This window comes from Cervus elaphus, chromosome 20 (assembly GCF_910594005.1).
Source record: "Cervus elaphus chromosome 20, mCerEla1.1, whole genome shotgun sequence".
Taxonomy (NCBI): domain Eukaryota; kingdom Metazoa; phylum Chordata; class Mammalia; order Artiodactyla; family Cervidae; genus Cervus; species Cervus elaphus.
Window position 1 is genome coordinate 72,407,725 of NC_057834.1, and position 22,219 is coordinate 72,429,943.

Sequence of the window (22,219 nt, forward strand, 5' to 3'; positions counted from 1 at the left end):
CACTGCCCAGCAAATAGAGTAAATCAATAGACCTTTAATCAGTGGACGTGAAGAAAACTGAGCAGTTTGGGGGAAAGCCCTTAAGAAGGGAAACGAACTGCTTCTGAGAATTGAAAACGGCGGGCATTTCAATGCCTCGGTACTTTTCTCTTTTTAAAGCGGTATCTTAGGGCTATCACCAGCGTGGTAGCCCATTGGCTGGGAGGTGGGTGAGACTGCGAGCGCAGCCGATGGAGGTGGAGCGGGCCGCCGCACCGCCCTCTGGCCGGCAGGGGGAGCCCTGCCGAGCGCCGGGCCCCGCGCCGGGCCCCGCGCCGTGCCGCCCCGCCCCGCGTGCCCCGCGATCTCTGCGCCGCGCGCCCGCCTGCCGCCCGGCGCCACGCCCGCCGCAGGCCGAGGGCCAGTCACCCACGGGCCGACGCCCCGCAGCCCGCTCGCCGCCCCGCCCCGCCCGGCGCTGCCGCGGGACGGGTAACGGTTACGAAGCACTTTCTCCGCCGCGATTTCTGCTTAGTCATTGTCTTCCAGGAAACGGCTCCTCAGTTGGGAGTCCACTCTCCCGCGGCGGCCGCTGTAGCAGAGAGCCGCAGCCATCAGCGCGTCTTTCCTGGCCGCAGCTCCGCCGCCACCCGGTCGTCCTTGGGCCCGAGCGCAGGCCGGGGTCTCGCCGCGCGGGGCGAGTAGCCTCGCGCTTTGCTCTCCGGCCTCGGGCACCGCGTCTTACGGGCGGCCTCCTTCCCCGCCTGCGGCCCCGTCGCCGCCGGGCCCGCTCCGTCGGCTGCTGTCATGGGCACCGACAGCCGCGCGGCCGGAGCGCTCCTGGCGCGGGCCAGCACCCTGCACCTGCAGACGGGGAACCTGCTGAACTGGGGCCGCCTGCGGAAGAAGTGCCCGTCCACGCACAGCGAGGAGGTGAGGGCGGCGAGCGCGCCTGCGAGACCGGCTCCAGGGACAGGCCGCGGGCCGGGGCGGGCGGCTGGTTGGGCTCCTGGCGCCGCGGGGGACGTGGGCGAGGCGCGCACCTGGGCTCCGCTTGCGAGAGGAAGCCGGGGCTGCTGTCTGCTCGATGTCGCGTCCGAACCTGCTGTTGGGGGGCACTGCGTCTTTACAAATTGGGCAGGTGCAACTTGATGAGGGGTGACGCCTCTTGTCAGTGCTCCCGGCTGATGACCAAACTCTCCAACCTATTGGATCGCTCTCCCAGGCGAGGGGGTCAGAGGGGGCCGATCCCGCGCTTTGTCCCCCTCCCTAGCTCACTCCCTTTCTCCCACGGTGTCCAGGTAAAGAAAAATCTGGGGGATTAGCTTGCCGAAGACTCAGATGAGGTAGTAGTAATAATCCACTTAGCTTTTAGGGTGTTGACTGTAGTTTCTGTCTGGCTGTGAGGCAAATGACTGAACACTCAAATTCGGCTTTGGAAAAAGGTATGTATTTCTCTTGCTGAAGATTAATTTGGCTAAAGACTGACCACTATTTTGAAGTGGCAGGGAATAATCTGGAGTTATATTCTCGTTGCATATTTGTTACGTCGCTGGTCCTTCCTGAAGGGAAGAGTCGATCATTAGGCACAGTTAATTGCTGAGGCGTATTGGTGGTATAGGACGGGTTTTAGTGTTAAAAAATAACAATAAAACTTTTAATTTAAGAGCTCTGTGACTTTGGGAAAGTTACCCTCGCGAGCCTATTTCCATGACTTAAAAGTTGGATTATATCATCATCAGGTCACGGTGAGGAATAAAAATCCTTTATGAAACACCATGCAAGCGTTTATCTCCCTTGCCATCTGGTTCAGAGAGGTAAAACAAATCTTGATTAAAAGAAAAAATTCCTAAGCTATGTCAATTATGATGTTATCAACTGTGTTCCTAATCAGTTTTAAATAAGATGTTGGTGTTACACTAGGTAGTAGCAGTAGCATCCCTCTGAGTATGAGTTGGCCTGTGCCCAGGCCTCTTGTCAGCAGTGAGGACCCCGGGATGAGAACTCTTGGTTGCAACTTTAATAGGAATCAGAATCCATACCATATTCTGTGTCCAGGATGCAGCTCAGCTTGTCTCTCCTTGTTGTTTTTTTTTTGTTTTGTTGTTTTTAAAAAACACCCTCACTTGTGCTATTTCTCCCAAAGATAGACACTTCTGTGTTTTTTACTAGACCTTTAAGTTCTCCAGGGTTGATGGTTCAATACAGCATTTTGCACATAGATAATGCTGGGTGACATTTTCTCTCTCTTATCTCACTCAACACATGCTAAAGTAGTAGTTTGCAGTGTGACTGCAAACCCAGTTAAAAAAAAGCATTTTGCCTTGACACTCCATTTCATGGTTTGCACGTGCGCGCGCGCGCGCGCGCACACACACACACACACACACACACACACACACATATCTTATGAAAAGATTTTACTATATACTGTGTATTCTAATTTTTTCTCTCTTATTTTAATTTTTAAAAACGTGATTTGTTAATGCAGTAATGAGTTACACCCCACAGTTTGAAAAACGTTGTTCAAAAGACTGTCTTTTATTTTGGGTGACATGAAAGAGGGACAAAATTAAGAAATTTGAAAACTTTTGAGGAAAGCTTGGTGCTAGCATTTATAGAGAAAACGTGACAGCTTGATTAGAATAGGAGAGGTGTGTTTTGTTTCTATGTAAAGAACTTTGCAGCAACCAGAGCTGTAAAGTGGGATATACTACTTGAAACAGTTCAACCTCATTGAATAAAGAAACTAAATAAATCACTCATTATTGAGAAAATTTACACATTAGGTAGAGATTATTGAATTTCCTAAAAGGTCTTTTCTAGTCTAATGTTTTGTTTTTTAATTATTCTGTAATCTCTGCCCAGATTTTTTTTTCACTGTAATTTTCTGAAATAAAATCTTGTGTTTTAAATGGACTATTATTGGACTGTTTTGAACAGTTATTTGTTGTTAAGGTATTTGATCATGTAGCATTTTTAAAAAACTCTTATACAACTCCAGATCTAATGATACACTAAATTATGATGATGCTCATCTTCCATGTTACTATGTGTGGTAAGAATGAAGAGAGCAGAGAACAAAAAAGTACAAGGTTAATGTTCATTCAGTATAGATAACATATAAAAGATTAAAAATCACCCAGTTTGTGATAGTGAATTTCTCATGTTATTGTAACACTGGACTGTTCCATAATTTGTCCTGACAGAAGGGAGAGAACACTCTGAAAATATACTTATCTTCATGAATTGAGAAATTCATCTGGAAAGCCTTCTGCCAGTTAATCATCCCACCAGAGGAGAATTTCTAAAATTTTTCCCATGTCTTGAGCCACAGCACTCCTGATCGAATTGTTGTTCCTGCTACCTCAATTTTTATTAATTTTTCAGAAAATATTGACTTGTAATTCTGTCTAAAATGATTATCAACTAATCATTTTTTATTTAATGACTTCAATTTGATTATAAGTATATACACTCTGTAAACTGAATTATGTGGGTTATTGTGACTAGCACATGAATTACTGTTGTATATTGTAAATCTTAAATAGGTGATTCTGAGCTCTTAATTGATAAACCAGTTGTCCCTTGTAATTATCCAAACTGAAATATAAGCAATAACGTTCTTGTGTCGGTTTTTATCCTAAGCACTCAGAGATCAGATAGTGAATTCAGAAGTTTAATCTCTGTTGTTGGTATTAGGAAAGTGCTTTTGCAATTCAGGGATGTGCTTCTAGTTACTCATTTATTTTTTCATTGATTGCCCACAGAATGCAAAGTACTGTGCCCTTTGTATTTATAAGGCAGTGATTGCTGCTAGTGTGGGCCCAAACTGCTAGTGTTGGCCCATTTGTGGCCAGAAGTCAGTTCAGTGATTCATGGAGCAACATAGTTTTTTCTAACTCATAGAAGTCACCAGACTACCTGGTATATAGTAAGCATAAATATTACTTTGTGAATTTTTGTTGTTATATATATATACGTCTGTACTCACTGTGTTAGTGTATGTCGTATTTTGGACCACTATTAAATAAGTTGGAAATACACTGTCATAAGAGATAAAAGATAACTAGACACTTGAGTGAATTTACAGAATACTACAGTGTTAGTGTAAGAAAATTGTATAAGAAAACATTGATGACAGGTCTAAGGTCTACCTGCCTGTTAAGAACTGACTTATATGAACTGACTGTATGCAAGCTGACTTCTGCGAGATAGGACTATGGTGATTTCTAGACTTGAGAGTACATTTTGATTACTTGGATGCTTCTTAAAATGAAAGTTCTGCTGCCCTTAGAAAGTGATTCAACAGATCTAGGATGGTGCTCAGGAATTTAAACATTTATTGAACACCACAGGTGATTCTCATGTAGTTGCATAGTGGTTAAGGTTCATTCTAGTCAGGCTGCCTGGGCTTGATTACAGTTCCATTTATAAATTTCCTTATTCTTGAAATTTTGTTCCTTTATGAATGCTTTTACATCTCAAAAGTTTACTTAAATTTTCATTGGTACAAAAATACTTTTTAAATGATTAGATTACTGCTTTAGGTCAAGAACATTTGAGAATTAAGAGTAGGATAAAAACAGATCTAAGTTGATCTTTGTTAAAGAAACAAAACCTTGTAGAATTAAAATTTTGTTTTGTATCGTATTTCCTATGGATATCTTCTTTTTCCTATTTATCAGACTAATACAGTCCTTTAAAAAAAAAAAAACTTTAGGTGAAGGTTTATTTCAACCTTTTTTCATTGTAGAAGTACATAAAAAGTGTAGTGTATGGTTAACAGTTACAAAATGCATTTCTTTTGCAGCTTCGAGATTGTATTCAAAAGACCTTAAATGAATGGAGTTCCCAAATCAGCCCAGATTTGGTCAGGGTGAGTGAACTGTGAATGAAGAAATCATGTAATAAGCAGGAAATTAATTTTCTCAGGTTTGATCGGGAAGTCAGATAGGCAACTAGCATGAAAATCACTGTGGTCCATTTGCTGAAATGGCAGTCTGACCCAGTAGGCTTAAGCATGAAAGAGAAAATCCAACTCTGTAGTCAACTCTTCAGTAAGACAAGCTTCTAAGATTCCACAGTCTTCTCAGAGTGTATTTAGTTCCAGTTTATATTTGGTCTAGTAGAGGAATGACTATCAAACAGTTCTGGTTTCTAGATTGCTTTGGTAGACTATAAGCAAAACATAGTTACTAAAAATAATTTTGTAAGTGTCACTTATGAAACAGTAAGGAAGTGTTTCATTGAATGTCAGTATATGGCTATTATAAAAAATGTTAATATACAAAACACAGTCTATAAACCACTCTTTGGGATCCAGCTTAGCCAAAGGCTGGCTTGTCACAAACTACAGAGACTACTTAAAAAGTATGAAAGAAGACATGCACTATCAATAATTGTTTCCCTAAGCATACTGCAAGTTTGTAACTAAAGGTGCTAGGCAGACATTCATTAATGTCTTCTATCAGTCTCATTTCTCTGAAGTGACCATTCACTCTGTGCTTGACTTGGAAATACTTAACATGTGGTCAGACATTCTATGTTCAAGAATTATGGGAAAATCCTGTTTACTTTGTTTTAACTTTATAAATGTTAGTATGTTACTGATTTTTATGTACCAATATTTTATCATTTCACTTATTAACTACTTGTTTTTATGCATTGGAATTGCCTTTGTTTCCATTGCATTCAGAAAAAAATACATTTTGGGTTAAAATATTTGGGATTGATACATGGGAAGTTTTTAACATGTCAATATCCAGAAGGAAAATACTACTTTTCATTGATTTCTGAGTAGAAGTATTGACTGTGTTAATGGTTCTCACTCCTCACATACTGCCCAGTTTGCTTGCTGGTTTGTTCATTTGTTTTTGGTCATACATCCTTCCCCTACCCCCGCCCTGAGTATCTCATCAAAATAAGACACTTTTTCCCGGAAAATGGACACACACACAGCCCTTTACCTCTATTTCAGGGCTTTATAAACTTTCTGAAGCCCATCAGGTAAAGAACTTTATTGTCTTATGGATTCTCTGGTTCTAAAGAGTGTTATGGACAATAGAAAATATATAGCTAAGTAAAAACATTAATTTTATTTTTATTGTAAATATCATGTGTTTATTACAGGAGTTTCCAGATGTCTTGGAATGTACTGTATCTCATGCAGTAGAAAAGATAAATCCTGATGAAAGAGAAGAAATGAAAGTTTCTGGTAAAGTCCAGCCTTTACAGTTCATTTTGTTTTACAGTGGATAATGGGTTTTGTTAGGCATGGGGATAAGCCTTTCTTTGATTCTGGTAATAAGTAACTCGATCACTCAGTGTCGGAAATATAGAGATTCCTTATAACATAATTTTATAGCCAGCTTTAAAGGAGTTATAGGTCACTGTTGGCTACTTCAGTGAAGGCAGAATAGAACTTCACCTCTTCATTTTGTTCTCACTAATTTATGTGAGACATTATTAATCAGAGCAGTAAAGGGTGTAGGAAAGAATGAAGGGAAGGCTTAAGAGCAGTGTCCACCCGAAGCCAGCATAAGTCCTCCCTTCCTGTTGTGACACTACTAAGCAATGACTGAGGTCACCTGGGAGCAGAGAAACAAGTCTGGGCAACAAGCCGCATGGAAGAAAAATAAAATACATACTGTACCCATTCAACAAAGGTGGAGGGACTGCTACTACTTTCCAGAGATAGTGTTAAGTTCAAGGAATGACAGCTGTTCTTGTCCTCGGCTTACAGTCAGCATAACATAGTCACTAAATACTTGAGCTTAACTAGACTGAAATCCCTGGATGTGCAGATTACTGACTGACATCATCTAGTGCTAACAAATGATGTAACGTCTCTGAGCTCAGTTTCCTTATCTATAAAACGGGGATACACCTGTTTTGCAAGCTTCCTTGTAAGTTAGATGGAATAACAAAAGAAGCACTTAGCATGGTTCTTGGCACAAAGTAAGTGCCAGGTAACTGTTATTTATTACTATTTGCGGCTGTGTTGTAGTTGTTGTCATTTTATTATTACTCTTATTAGAATGAACACGTAAGATGAATTAGAGCATTGACTCTAATAATTATAACTACCATTTGTTGAATCTCACTTTATACCAGAGACTGTACTTGCCACATTATGGTTATATTTATTCTATAGAGTTTTCAAAACAATTCTGCAAGGTAGGTTTATTATCCCCATTACACAAGTGACATTAAATATCTTGAAAGCTGTCATGTAGCAAGTAAATGGTTGAACCAGAAATCCATCAAGGTATGCCTGACTACAGAACTCATTTCTTTTTGTTAATTTCACATTGCTATTTGTGTTGAAAAGGACATCAGAGCAGCATTTCTCTGTGGTATATTGCAGTTCATCATGGTGTAGATCCAACTTGGAACAAGTTGTCCTTGATTCCTGGAAGGCTTGAGATTTTTGATAAGCATCAAGAGCTTCTCTCTCTTCACCTACCTAAAAATGCCTCCTCTTTTGGAAAGAGACCATCTCAAATGACACCCAATTCATAGCCAGTGGGGTAATGATGGGGAAGGTTTTCACAGAATATAATTACAGAGCTGAGTTGGAGCAAAGTGGTGAAGATTGACTCAGCTGGTAAGGATGGCTTTTAGATAGAGAAGTAACATGAGGAAAGCAGTATTTTAGGACAATTATCCAGCAGTAGAAAGGAAATGACAACAAGAAATGTTGTACAAAGAAAATTTATTGTATACATTGAATGCCAGGCACTTTACATACAGGTATTTCATTAACCCTGTTTTCTCTCTGTTACCCTTTATGATTTTCTCTCTTCTTGCTTTCCTATTACTCTACCTATTTGTTGAGTAAATTTAGATTTTTGAACAGTGAGTTTATTACATAAAGTAAATATATACAATATATATATAATGTTGAGTCAAATCAAGCCAAAGCTTCAATTTCATAAGTATGAAAAACTACTCAACTTTCCTAATAAGCAAAGAAATGCCAATTAATATGGTTCTGGGCAGGTATATTTTGTACCTATCAAATTAGCAAAAATATATATCTTTTTTTAAATAGCATCCTATATTGTTAGGGAAGCAACTTCTAACTTTTAATGGTCTGGTAACCTGGGACAGTTTTTTTAAAAGTAAGAGATAAGTAAAGCAAGACTGATGAAAGAATCATATCCTTTGACTCATAATTACATTTATGATCTTCAGAAATGCTTGAGGCATAAAGTTGAACAGAGTCACCATGGATGTTGTTCATTAAGAATACAGAGTGCAGGGAACTCCCTGGAAGTCTAGTAGTTTCCACTCAGCTTTCACTGCCAAGGACCTAAGTGTGACCCTTGGTCAGGGAACTAAAATCCCACAAGCTTCAGAGCCAAAAAAAAGCAAAAGAAAAATACACAGTACATAAAAATCAAACAGTAATTGCTTTTGGAGATGAGACTACTGGCAGTTTACCTAAATACTGCATAGAAATATGAAAAAGTGTTTGCTACATAAGAGTAATAAACCAAATACATAGAAGTAAAAAATATATACTGTGTTTCATGTAACCAAGAACTTGAAAGTAACAGTTTTTGTCTAAAATTGAAAATGATTGTATTAAGAAAGTAGAATTGTGGGATATTTGTTTGCTTGGGTTTTCTGGTTTTGTTTTTTCAATTTTCTTCTCATTACAAGCAATTTAATTTAATCTTTATATAGACTTTATTGGAGAAAGTATATCATGTGGGGGTGGTTTAGTCACTAAGTCATGTCTGACTCTTGCAACCTCATGGACTATAGTCTACCAGGCTGCTCTGTCCATGGGATTTCCCAAGCAAAACTACTGGAGTGGGTTACCATCTCCTTCTCCAGGGGATCTTCCCAACCCAGGGATGGAACGCAGGTCTCCTGCATTGCAGGCAGATTCTTTACTGTTTAAGCTACCAGGAAATCCCAAGTATATAATATGCTCCATTAATGTTTAATTCATAAAAACATATATTTTGAATGCTGCTATATTTATCTGCCCTGCTTTCCAATAAAGGGGAATTAATATTTGCCTTTTTGTTTTGACAATCAGATACTTGTTGGCAACTAGCATATCTTCTTAAAATTACCATGGAAATATACTTTTAGGTCTTAAAAATCAAAACTATAAAACAATGCAGCTAGGGAAGGAAAAAATCCATTCAGGATTATCTATTCTTAGTATTTTGGCAGTGTTACTACTGTGTAGTAGAATGTTACTCAAATATAAAAATCCGTTTTGTTGTTTTTGTCACTCAGCAAAACTGTTCATTGTAGGATCAAACTCTTCATCATCAACTAGAAACGCAGTCGACATGGGTAAGCAAAATTTTAACTTTTATTTTCATGGTGAACTTTAAAATTACTGTATTAATTATATCTTGTATTCAGGTCTAGTTAAAAAAATAAATGAGCTCATTGCAATTTTACCTTTTCAAGTTCTAGCCTAATTTCTTAAGGCTTCTGTGGAAATCACATCAACAAATGTAAGGTCATATTTTGATATATATAAGAAGAATGTAAAAGATGTAACATAATTACATGTTAACTATATGTTTGGAGATAGAAATTCTCCTTAATCATATTCTTAACTTTTTTAGTACTACAGGTGAAATATCAAAAGAATAACAACAAAAACAAGCATTTTAATCTATTTTCATCTCATGGTGAGGTTACTATATAGCATTATAATTAATTAGTATTTTTTTCTTTTCAAACATTCTTCTACTATTTACATACATGGAACAGTTAAATAACTAGCTCTTTAATATAACTACGGAAGGAACAAAAATTGTTAAAACTAAAGTCATTTTTATAAAAACTAAGAAGTTATCTACATCTATTGTTGTTTAGTTGCTAAGTCGTATCTGACTCTTTTGCAGTCCCTTAAACTGTATAGCCCGACAGGCTCTTCTGTCCATGGAGTTTCCCAGGCAAGAATACTGGAGTGAGTTGTCATTTCCTTCTCCAGGGGATCTACCTGACCCAGGGATCGAACCTGCATCTCCTGCTTGGGAGACAGTTTCTTTATCACTGAGCCACCTAGATTAATGTGTAAGTTAAGACCATAAATTCAGTTTTTCATAGTCTCAAGCTTAGTCTTTGCTATGATTACCAGTTGTAGGGTTTCCCAGGTGGCACTAGTGGTAAAGAACCCACCGCCAATGCAGGAGACGTAAGAGACTTGGGTTCGATCCCTGGGTTGGAAAGTCGCGTGGAGGAGGGCATGGCAACCCACTCTTGCTTGTATTCTTGCCTGGAGAAGCCCATGGACAGAGGAACCTGGCGGTCCATAGCATCCCAAAGGTCAGACACAACTGAAGCAATTTAGCATGCATGCACAGCACACCCAACAATTACAGACTATTAGGTCAGAAGCTGCCAGAACGTCCTGGGGCCTAGGAAACAAGGAGCCTGTAGTAGTTGTGAGTTTCCCCAGGAATGAGGCAGGTCAAGGAAACCCACATGTCTGCCACACAGACCAAGTAGATGAATGGACACTTACTCTTTTGAAGAAGATGGAAATGTTCTACATGACAGGTAAATTATGAAACCTAATGAAATAACCTGTTACATAGAATACTAGTGAACTGTATGGACAGAATTCAGTGGGGGAGCAAAGGACTTTAGAAACAACTTGCCTTTGTTGTGTACAAACGTTTGTCTTTGTGTTTTCCCTTTGTGTCTTCCGTCACATCAGCCTGTTCAGTCCTTGGCGTTGCACAGCTGGATTCTGTGATCATCGCTTCACCTCCTATTGAGGATGGAGTTAATCTTTCCTTGGAGCATTTGCAGCCTTACTGGGAAGAATTACAAAACTTAGTTCAGAGCAAAAAGATTGTTGCTATTGGTACCTCTGATCTGGACAAAACCCAGTTGGAGCAGCTGTATCAGTGGGCACAGGTAAAGGACATCTGCATCCCGAGCGCTCCAGGAGTGCCCTGTCTTCTGCAGGCTTCACTGCACCCCATTAAACATCATGCACATAGCAGACGCCACTGTGGGGAGCCTGTTCCAAATATGGGGATTTTGAGGCAGACTTTGACAAAAAACTGTAGAAAATGTGTGTTGAAACATTCATAGCCAAATGAATTAAGGCTCTTTCCTTCAGTTTTAACTATGTGGTAAAAATATTATGTTTTCCTTTAGGTATTATTAGACCATGGTTCTAATTTCCTAAGTAAGAGAATATCATATATAACATATATTTTGCTCTGTTATTTAAAGACATGTAAGACCTTCATTTCACATAACTTGATATGGAGTAGGAGTCATAAATTAATCCCTGCCACTCTCTGGCCTAATAACCTACAAAATTATTAGGGAAGTTGTTTACAAGTAGTTTACCTTTACTGTCTCTATTTTTCTTTATTCCTTTTACTTCATCCCCAGCCTTTTAATTTTCTTCTGGGCAGGAAAACCCTAGAGAAAAGTTGCCTCCTTGTCCCTTTGACTTGGTGATAGCCAGAATGTGGCTAAGATTCTGCTGAATCGCTAAGATCACTTGGGTGATCTGAATCTGTAAATTAACCACAGCATCTATTAGAAATTATCTAATTCTTCTCTTTTTCAAATGCATCTGATTAATAACCATATCATATACTTCAGCACTAAATATACTAATCATTTGTATTTGATCCTCTGTCTCTAAGATATCTCCTTTCTAGTTGGAACCATCACACTTAGAATCATGTTTGTTTTCAAGGCAGATGTATTAGATGGCAGGTTCTAGTATGAGACTTTTTAATAGTGTAGTAATATATTGGCTTATTCCCCTCTCCTTAGAGCTATTTTTCCCTTTCCTGTTACCAGTACCATTAGTCAGAAAAGCATATATTAATAAACATATTCAAATCAAAACTATAATGAGGTATCACCTCAAACCAATCAGAATGGCTATCATCAAAAAAACCTACAAACAATAAATGCCAGAGAGGATGTGAGAAAAGGGAACTCTCTTGCACTGTTGGTAAGAATGTAAATTGATACAGCCACGATGGACAACAGTATGGAGATTCCTTAAAAACTAGGAATAAAACTACTGTATGACACAGCAATCCCACTACTGGGCATATACCCTGAGAAAACCACAATTCAAAAAGGCACATGGACCCGCAATGTTCATTGCAGAAGTATTTACAATAGATAGGACATGGAAGCAATCTAGATGTCTATTGACAAATGAATGGTTAAAGAAGTTGTGGTATGTATATACAATGGGATATTACTCAGCCATAAAAAGAAATGAATTTGAGTTAGTTATAGTTAGGTGGATGAACCTAGAACTGTTATACAGAGTGAAGTAAGTCAGAAAGAGAAAAACAATATCATATACTAATGCATATATATACATATACACACATACATTTGTATATATATATGGAATCTAGAAAAATGGTACTGATGAGTGTATTTGCAGGGAAGGGATGGAGATACAAATGTAGAGAATGGATTTGTGGACGCAGCCGGGGAAGGAGAGGGTGGGATGAATTGAGAAAGTGACATTGACATATAAACACTGCTCCTGCTGCTATTTAGTCCCTAAGTCATGTCCAGCTCCTCATGACCCCATGGGCTGTAGTCCACCGAGCTCCGCTGTCCGTGGAATTTCCCCCGCAAGAATACTGGGGTGGGTTGCCATTTCCTTCTACAGGGGATCTTCCTGACCTAGGGATCGAATCTGCATCTCCTGCTTGGCAGGTGGATTCTTTACCACTTAGCCACCTGGGAAGCATATATACACTGCCATGTGTAAAATAGATAACTAGTGGGAAGCTACTTTATGACACAAGAAGACCAACCTGGCGCTCTGTGACAACCTAGAGGGGTGGGATGGAGAGGTGGGGTGGGAGGGACGCTCAAGCGGGAAGGGATACTTACATAGTCATGACTGATCTGCATTGTTTTATGTAAGGCAGAAACCAACACAACATTGTAGAGCAATTATCCTCCAATTAAAAAACAAATTTAAAAAAATCTGGCACAAGTATAAGTAAAAGTAAAAAATAAATTCATATAAAAGTAAACTTGAAGCATGGTAGGATGTGATATTTCATATGTTCTAAAATTGAGTCCTTTTATTGCTTTCTACTTTTTGAAGTACTTAATTTAAAGGAGATGTCACGATTTTTCTTTTTCACTTCTAGGTAAAACCAAATAGTAACCAAGTTAATCTTGCCTCCTGCTGTGTGATGCCACCTGATCTGACTGCATTTGCTAAACAGTTTGACATACAGCTATTGACTCATAATGATCCAAAAGGTAAGACTGAGATTTTCATTTGTAGAGATTGATCAGGTGCTTTTATTTTATAAGAAACTACTTGCTAAAATTTAATTTTTAATTGTACATTGATAAAGGTACAATGCTGTCACCTAGAACTATTCTTAATAGTTAAAAACACATACACCTTTATTTTAGTTTCAAAATGCTTTAATTTTGTGTTTGTACCAATGGGAAAAGAAATGAAGGGATCATTTCCTGAACATCCAGTCTGCTCAGATTTATAAATAGTAAGCTACACAGAGAAGATCTTGTAAGATGCTCTAAGTAGTGTCACATATAAGATTGTCTAGTACAGCAGAGATTGCACCAAAAGGCCACTTAATTAAAGAGGATAAATATCTGGAAAAAGCAGCAGATAAAATTTAATTTGAAACTTAAGCATCTTAGGATGGGTATTTGATTAGGTATTTTATTAATCATTACTATCAATACATATATGTTTGATGTTAATCAGAAATGTTATTTGATTAATGAGAATGGCTTGCCTGCCTTTTGTAGGATAAGTTTTTATCGACATTTTACAAGATAAGTTGGAAAGCTGGGAAGGTAGTGTTTTACACTTTAGTTACTAGCAGTCTGCTCCATTTTCATTGTTTCAGTTTCATAGCGAGCAGAGGTGGGTTTTCCTTGGTAAATATACAGGCTCTATGAAATAGTTCTTTTTGGTATAGTCAAGTGAGAGCTATCTTGTGAAAGTTTCAGATTTCCATGACACTTCTATAGAAGTTCTAGTTTAATAAAAATTGGAGGAAATTTTATTTTATAGATGATTCCTAAAGAAAAAAATTTCAGTTTTTACTTTCATTTCTAAAAAGATGGCATTTGTATAGGAGGTGTGATTCCATTTATTTTTAGGATGCTTATGGATAACTTCTTAAACCTTATTATAAACAGTCTCCCCCATTCTCATTTTTTTTTTTTTTACTGTTTTATAGGAAGTGGAGGTGGAGTTTTAATAGTTATTCTTTCTCAAATGCTAGGCATCTTGCTAAATGCCTCAGAGATTGTAACTCTCACAACTGAAACTGGACATTTTATGGATGAGGAAATAGAACCTTAGAGTTTAAGAAACTCCTCAAGGTCACCCAGCTGGCCTAGCGTGAAGTCTGAACTTAGACCTAGGTCCTGAGTGAATTTGGAGCCTTTTCCCCACTCTCTCTCTGATTTGAAACATTAGTATTGTAGTATTTCAGGTCCGAAACTTTACTTTCTTATCAGCCTCCATTTAAATCATACCAGAATAGGACATAGTTACTTTTACCTCCCCTCTCCAGCAGAGCTTTCACGCATAAGTAATTAGATTCATTTTTTTTTTTAAAAAAAGTCATTTTGGTGAAAATCCAACAAAGAATTGCTGTGCTGATTTGTTCTGAAATATAAGCTATTAAAATTTTAAATTCCTGTATGTTGGCATATATTATATAATTTTTCTATTTACTTTGTGGAGGCTCTTCCAACTGTAATTATTACCAACAATAGTTGTTACAAATAGCTGATCGGTGAGCCTGTACCCCATTTGAGCTTCACTTGAAAAACACGCAATTCTTTTTCCAGTGGGAAAGGAAATAGGAAAAGTCTAAGGTATCTAGTGTTTTATTTCCATATATCTAAATGTGGGCATGTGGATTATGTGCTAATACATCATTGTCATGGAAAAATATATTACATATGTATAGGAGAAGAGAAATTTAATCCTTTTGGGAAGAGTATGTTTTTGTTTTACCGGTGTAATTTGACAGTTGGATGTCTTTTTAATTTAATTCTAAAGCCTTTAGGTAGAATTTATAGTCTGATCCTGCATATACTGTAAATGGATCTTCAGACACTTTGATCTGTAATGAAGCAGTTCCCTTAAAAGTTTTGTCATGTCTACTGATTCTAAAGATTTAACATTAGTTGAATTAAAAGAATGTAGTTAGTGAATAACATAGTCTTCTGATTTTGTGTAAGATTTATTTTTTAAGCAAGCAAGTTGTAAAACATTTAACTCTATTTGTCATCTAAAATAGAATCTTGTTTATAAGTCAACTAAAGGCCTTCCTCTCTTCTATAATTACCTTATAATTACCCTTTCCTCAGAAAGGTTTATTTTCCATTATTCTTTGTCCTAGAAGTTGTGGTAACAGTTTAACTACAGTCAGAGTACAATTGTGAAGTATGTGATTCTGACTTAAGAGCTTTCCTTCTTTTATTGGCCTTACTCCTCTCCTCACTCCCATTAAGTCTAATCTATAGTATGCCTCATTCCCTTAGGGTTCCTCAATTAGACAATCTGAAAAACAGATCCACAAACAGAGATATTTGGAAAATTACCATTTTATTTATGAAAACTACCGTTTACTAGCTGTGTGACCTTGGGCAAGTTATCTAATGTCTCTGCATCGATTTCCCCCTGCAAAGGAAAATAATATCCATCTCTTGGGGTTAACATATGGATTAAAAGAGTTAATACATGTGAAGTACTTAGAAAAGTGCCTGGCACATGACAGTAGCTAATATTTACTGAAATATTTATTGGTGTTATTCAACTATCACAGTAGTTCATTTTGGGACAGGCAGGTTCTTTGACATTCCCAAATCATATTGCATAGATGGTCCTCTAAGCCCTATCTGTAGGATTGGTTCTGACCCTAGTGGAATCTTTCCATATTGATTGATTTCTTCAGTAGACTATGTGCCAGGCATTCTAAGTACTAGAAGTACAAGACCAAGTCAGGAAAATCTCAGCTGTCATGGAATTTGTATTCGTATGGGAGGAGACACAAATAAGATAAATGTTGAATGTGATAAATGGTGGTGTGTGCCATGGAGAAAAGTTGGCTGAGGAAGAAAAGAGTGCCCAGGTTAGGGGGGGTTGTTTTATATAGGATGGGTGGGGAGGCCTCTGTGCTAGGGTACAGTAATCAGAGACCTCCAAAAAGTGGGAGAGCCACGTGGGTATCTTGAAGAAGAGTGCTCAGGGAAGAGGAAGCAGCTAAGTCAAAGGCCCCGAGGTAGAAACATGTTTGAGGATTTCAGGCTACAGCTGTGAGGCCAGTGTGACTAGAGAGGAGGAAGTGAGGAGGGGAGTTGTAAATCGGAGCAGTGGTGGAAGTCTTAGACATAAATGTGGAATTAGAAGATAATGATTTCATCAAAGAGATGCAGATTAAAAGAGAACCGCTGGGAAAGACTTTGTAAATGACTGCTGGTGCTGGTGAGGATATGGTAAGATTGGCACTCCAGTGTCACGTGTGAAGCACAGTCTTTCTGAAAAGCAAATTGGCAATACACCATGTATCAAACCTTCCAAAGGTACTTGTACTTTGACCTTATTATTCCATAGCCAGGCATGCATTTTAAGGATGTTCATCAAGCTTTATTTTTATTAGGAAAATATGAGGAAAAACCTAATTTTTTGCCAACAATAAGAAAATGTATAAATTATATCTATAAAATATAATATTGGGAGAATTATGAAAAATGCTTTCACAGAATAATTATATGGGAAAATATTCATAATATATGTGAAAAATAAATTAGGCTATAACTACAGTACGATTTCTGGTTTTTAAGATATGGGTACATACATACATATAAAGTAAATATATACAGAAAAAATAGTTGGATGGAAATACATGGTAGTGGAAATGGTCCATATTTTTTCCTTTTGTCCTTTCCTTTATTGTCCCTGACTACATTGGGATCACCTGGAGATCGTCAAAAAAACACAAGTATTCAGGCTCCTCTCACCAGAAATTATGAGTTAAACTGGCTGGGTTACAGGTATAGATACTTTCTAAAGAACTACCTGGGTTTTTCTGATATTCTGATTCATATTTGTAGCACACATTAAGGATAAATATTCAGTTTTGAGGTGTTTCTTTTGTTGTATTTAAATGCTTACCTACATAGTAAAGTGCTTTGATTTCAAGTTTAACAATCTGGGTTTTTATTTGTTGTTTGTTTTAAGAACTGCTTTCTGAAGCAAGTTTCCAAGAAGCACTTCAGGAGAGCATCCCTGACATTCGAGCACATGAGTGGGTGCCTCTATGGCTACTGCGGTACTCGGTCATTGTTAAAAGTAGAGGAATTATCAAATCAAAAGGCTACATCTTACAAGCTAAAAGAAAGGGTTCCTAACTGCAGCTTAGGGTCATAACCTACTGACCTGTATTTTCCTTGAATATAAGATAAAATTGAGATGTGTAAAAATCTAATTACTGCCTCTAAGTGTGTCATGGAGGCAGATATTCTTTAGTTATATTTGACAATATATTATCTGTCAAGTTTGAATACTTCTCTTGCTTCCATATCAGTTCACTCACATGAACCACTGTATTGTTTTCATTAAACTATTGTTTTCTAATTGAAATCGTCTATAAAGAATATACTTGCAATATATTTTTCCTTTATTTTTATGACAATAGCAATCAAGAAAATTTGTCATTAGATATATTTTGGCCTAGGCATCAGGGTAATGTATATACATATTTTTTATTTCTAAAAAATTCATTAATTGCTTCTTACTCTATAGTATAACTAAGCAATTTAATTACAATTGTTACAACTGAAATACTGGAAGATATTTTTCCTGTCATTGATAAGATGATTGTATCTCAGACTAACTGGAGTAGCTGGGATCTACTAATAGTGTAAATAAAAGTCCTTTCTTCACTACATGAATGGAAACTTAAATTTTTTTTATGTGTCCTTGCTTGTAGTTTACCTGCAATGATTTAACCTTGTATTCTGTGCCATAATTGCTCTTGCTTTTATTACAAGGACAAACCAAAGTAAATATGTAAAGGAGACTAGGAGCTTTGATCTTATTGTTTGGGGGCTTTTTAAAAGCAGCTATTGTCACATCCAGATTCTTTTTAATTCTCATTCTGTCCTTAGTATCTTTCTACTCATTCAAGAATATTCAGTAAGTATTGAGCGATTACCGTGTGCTGGGCACTGTGGGCTCTGGAAGGAGGGAGTACAGGGATGAAGAATCAATTAAGTAAAATACGCAATACTCGTTCCCTTCTAGTAACCGACTACGAGGGACTAAGAGCCAGAAAAGAGGTGAAAAAAATCTTTAGTTCAGGGTCAGTGTTGTCTATTTAGATAACTTTGTTTGAGATACGGTCTTAACTATTTAAAAACAGGACAGTATAACCAAAACTTTAAAGCTAAAAGAGACTGTGTATCATTCAATATGATTCCTCATTAGATTAAGAACCAGAAAATAGCCAATAAGTAAGTTGTGACCTTTGGTATATACTATTGGTCTCTGTAACTCTATAAATTTGTATCTGTGACCCAAATAGTTTGAAAATTTTTTTAAAAATCTCTTGTATCTCAATTAATACTTTTAAACCATGTATTTTAACATATGGTTTGTAAAACTAAGCTAATGATAATATATATATTTATACATACACACATATATACATACACACACATATACATATACACACATGTATGTAACTCATATAAAACTAATTTGCCCAAGTTTTTTCAGCTTAGGGAAAAGAGCTATGATTCCATATTCAAAATAAACACATTAAAAATCAATATTATATAAACAAACAAGACTCTTCTATCATAAGTAAGGTTTTGTGGTTTACTAGTTGGATAATTTGATTAGAACTGTAATGTGAAATCAGCTGGTTTACCTGCTAAAACTTGTTTAGACTTTCAGCTTCCTAAAGCCTTCTGTAGCCTTTATATTAATTGTATGTAATGTTATTAAGTATACATAGTTAACTTTTTAATTTGGAAAAGTACATTTTTTCGTAAAATATAAGTCTTAAACAAATGCTCATTTTAATTTAAGCCTATAGAGTGAATTGGCCAAGATATTTAAGAGGGTACGTAAATATCACATTTATTACTTTTTAAAACCCTAGGCTTACAAAAGCAGATTTTTAAAAGGTTATTTTGAAAATAGGAAAAAAACATATATTGCCAATATATCTAGACTTCAGGGGGATCTTTTTGTGTGTTTTTTCATCAACTCTTGATAAGGAACCAAGATTATAGATTGATTTCATGAAGGGGATCATGTATGGCTTTTTTTAAATGTGTTTTTTGTTTTGCTTCTATACCTTTAATTTCTGTTCTTAAATAACCTTTCTTTAAAAAACTGATTTTTTAAGGCTTCATCTTTTCTAAGCTGATATTCACTTCTTTATTTGGTGAATTATCAGAATATAGTGAATGCTTTTCAAATATTGAAGGATTTAATGTTTAAAAAGCCATAAAATAAAGAGTGATGATACTACCAAATAACTGCTTAAAACTGAAAGCTAAGTGAGCAATAGTGTATATAACAGATTTGTTTTTCTGGGGGGATGTGTATCCAGTGACCCAAGGTATAAAGAATTTGTATAACTTTTTTTCCAGTAAACATGACAAGAAGCTGCAGCTTATTATTATATGTCCAAAATACACTGGAGCCTTATTTTAACACAATGTACTGTAACTTGTAATTTGTTCTGTAATGAGTCTGTTTTGAATTCTCATCTAAGAAACTGTAGTCAAAAAAAGGACCCAGGTGTCTTATAAAATGTGTTTTCATGTAGTGTGAATTCTGAAGACCACATTGTGCCAGTATGATAATCGAGTATCCAACAACCAGTGCTAGAAATTGAATCACGAATAATACTAATAATTTTTCCATTCAAAGGAACATTTAGACAGCTGTGTGAAATGGAAAGTGAGGTTATTCTGTTTTGAATGAATGATACAGACTTTTCCCTACCAGAGCCTAGTAGTAACTGAAATAGGATCTTGATTTTCAGTGATAAAGGTCTAAGGCTCATTTAATTGTGTCTTTTTTTAGAACCTAAAAAGTTCAAGTTTAGAACTTCCTAAGTTTAAACTTAAGAAAGTTTAGAAATCTTTCTAACTTTTCCACCCAGTTTCAATATTTAGGAATGTAAGCAGTTGATATATATATATATATATATATATATATTGTGTGTATGTGTATATATATATACACACACAATATGTGAGTTTTATTTTTTAAAAATATGTACTATAACTTTTATTAATTTTTTTATAGTTTTCAGAGTGAGAAATAGGAGGGGGAAGTGTTTTAATTAGATAATTCTACTTTTATGTGTCTTTAGTAGTATACTATAAAGGCAAAATATAAAGCATCATTAAATATTTATAATAGTTTTTAATTTTAACTATATTATGAACTTAAAGTATGAGTTGTATATTTTTTAATTGAGTTGTTGCAATAATTGTAAGCATCTTGAAACATTGATTTTGAACTGTTTAAATTCAAAATGAGTATGATTTGAAAATAAATTATGATAAAAATTTAAACATCCAAGCCATAAAGTTATTCATACATTCATTCAATAAAGATGTATGGAATGCCTGCTGTGTGCCAGGCACTGTGCAAGGTGTTGGCAGAAAGACACAGAGACGAAAACAGCCCTGTCTTCAGAGAGTAGATAAGTATATTTGAGGGGCGAGAGAGATCTCAATGTGAACAAGAGCAATAAAGGGCTGCACGTGTTGTTAATGATAAAAGCTGTGAAAGGGGAGTAGGGTCATATGGAAGGACTGCTGGGAAGCAGAGTGAGGACATGTAAGAAAAGTTCCCTGAAGAAACTAGCCTTAGAGTTAGGATCATAGAGTGGGATGAGGGGCGTGCCTGGTTTGTATTCAATAAATACACCTATACTGAATGATGAAACAGTTTAACTTCAGAAATTCAGTGAAAACACTTTCTTCAAGAACTTTTTCTTATCAGATAGAAAGGAATGGCTTCTAGTGAGACAGGAATAGGTAAGGTTTGAAAAGTGACATTTTACATAAGACAAAAACTTGCCCCAGTCCCCTAGACATGTTAGGGTATGTCTTATATAGTTTCACTACCAGAAACGTCAGACAAAACCTTGATATGTATCTCTCAGCAATGAATAAATGTATAAAATGTTCTACAAGATTTTGGTCTGTGTTTTGGTTCATTATCTTAAGGTTCGTGTTTTACAATAAGCATTACTTATTTGGACTTGGCTTTGTTTTCTCTGTTTCTTTGCTCACTGTTGATTCTTGCATCCTATTCCATTCACATTTACTTTGTTCTTAATTATATCCTTAGTAATTCTTTCACTAAAGGTGTTTGGGCAGTAAACCTCCTAGGTTTTGTTTGTCTTAAAATGTCTTTGTTAATGATCTTAAATGATCATTTGACATTATAGAATTCTAAGTTTCCAAACACTTTCCCTCAGCATCTTGAAGATAATATTCCATTGACTTCCAGCATTTATACTCTTGCTAATGAGAATCTGGATTTTCTTCCCTAGAAATAATCTGTTTTTCCCTCTGGTCTCTTTTTTCATTTGAAATACTTGATTCATTTTGATATGTGTGGAATTAGAATAAAGCAAAAAAATGAAAACTGGCTTCTGAGTTTTCTAATAACACCAAAAAAATAACCATAAAGGAAAATATCAATAACCAGATTTAATCAAAATTAAAATCTTATGTTGTTAAAAATATACTGTCAAGAAAATGAAAATGTGAGCCACAGACTCAATGAAATATGTGCAATAAATATCTTATGAAAAATAAATTGGACATAAATGTTTTTAAATTGAACTTCAAAAACACCATTCAAGATAAGCCATAATGGAAAAGAATATGAAAAAGAATGTGTGTGTGTGTGTGTGTGTGTGTGTGTATAACTGAATCACTTTGCTGTATAGTAAAAATTAATACAAAATTGTAAAGCTACTACACTTCAATAAATTTTTTTAAAAACTTCAAACCTCCATCAAGAAAGTCAAAACACCATCAAGAAAGTCAAAAGGCAACCTAAAAACAGGATAAGATACTTGAAAATCATACATCTGATAAGGATCTTGTATCCAGAGTGTTTAAAGAACTTCTTACAGCTTAAGACAACCCAAGAAAAATTAGGCAAAATTTAGGACAGATTTTTTTTTTTCCCAAAGAA

At 36.4% G+C, this 22,219-nt stretch overlaps 1 protein-coding gene across 1 annotated transcript; it reads left to right on the forward strand.

Moving 5' to 3' along the window:
- The first annotated feature begins 353 nt into the window (after window positions 1–353).
- GCLM (glutamate-cysteine ligase modifier subunit) lies at window positions 354–20,577 on the forward strand. The gene is made up of 7 exons (XM_043877299.1): window positions 354–912; window positions 4,793–4,858; window positions 6,112–6,196; window positions 9,241–9,300; window positions 10,682–10,884; window positions 13,128–13,242; window positions 17,219–20,577. Exons 1-7 carry the CDS (start codon window positions 787–789, stop codon window positions 17,386–17,388), a joined length of 825 nt encoding a protein of 274 aa, XP_043733234.1. The 5' UTR covers window positions 354–786; the 3' UTR covers window positions 17,389–20,577.
- Window positions 20,578–22,219: the final 1,642 nt, after the last annotated feature.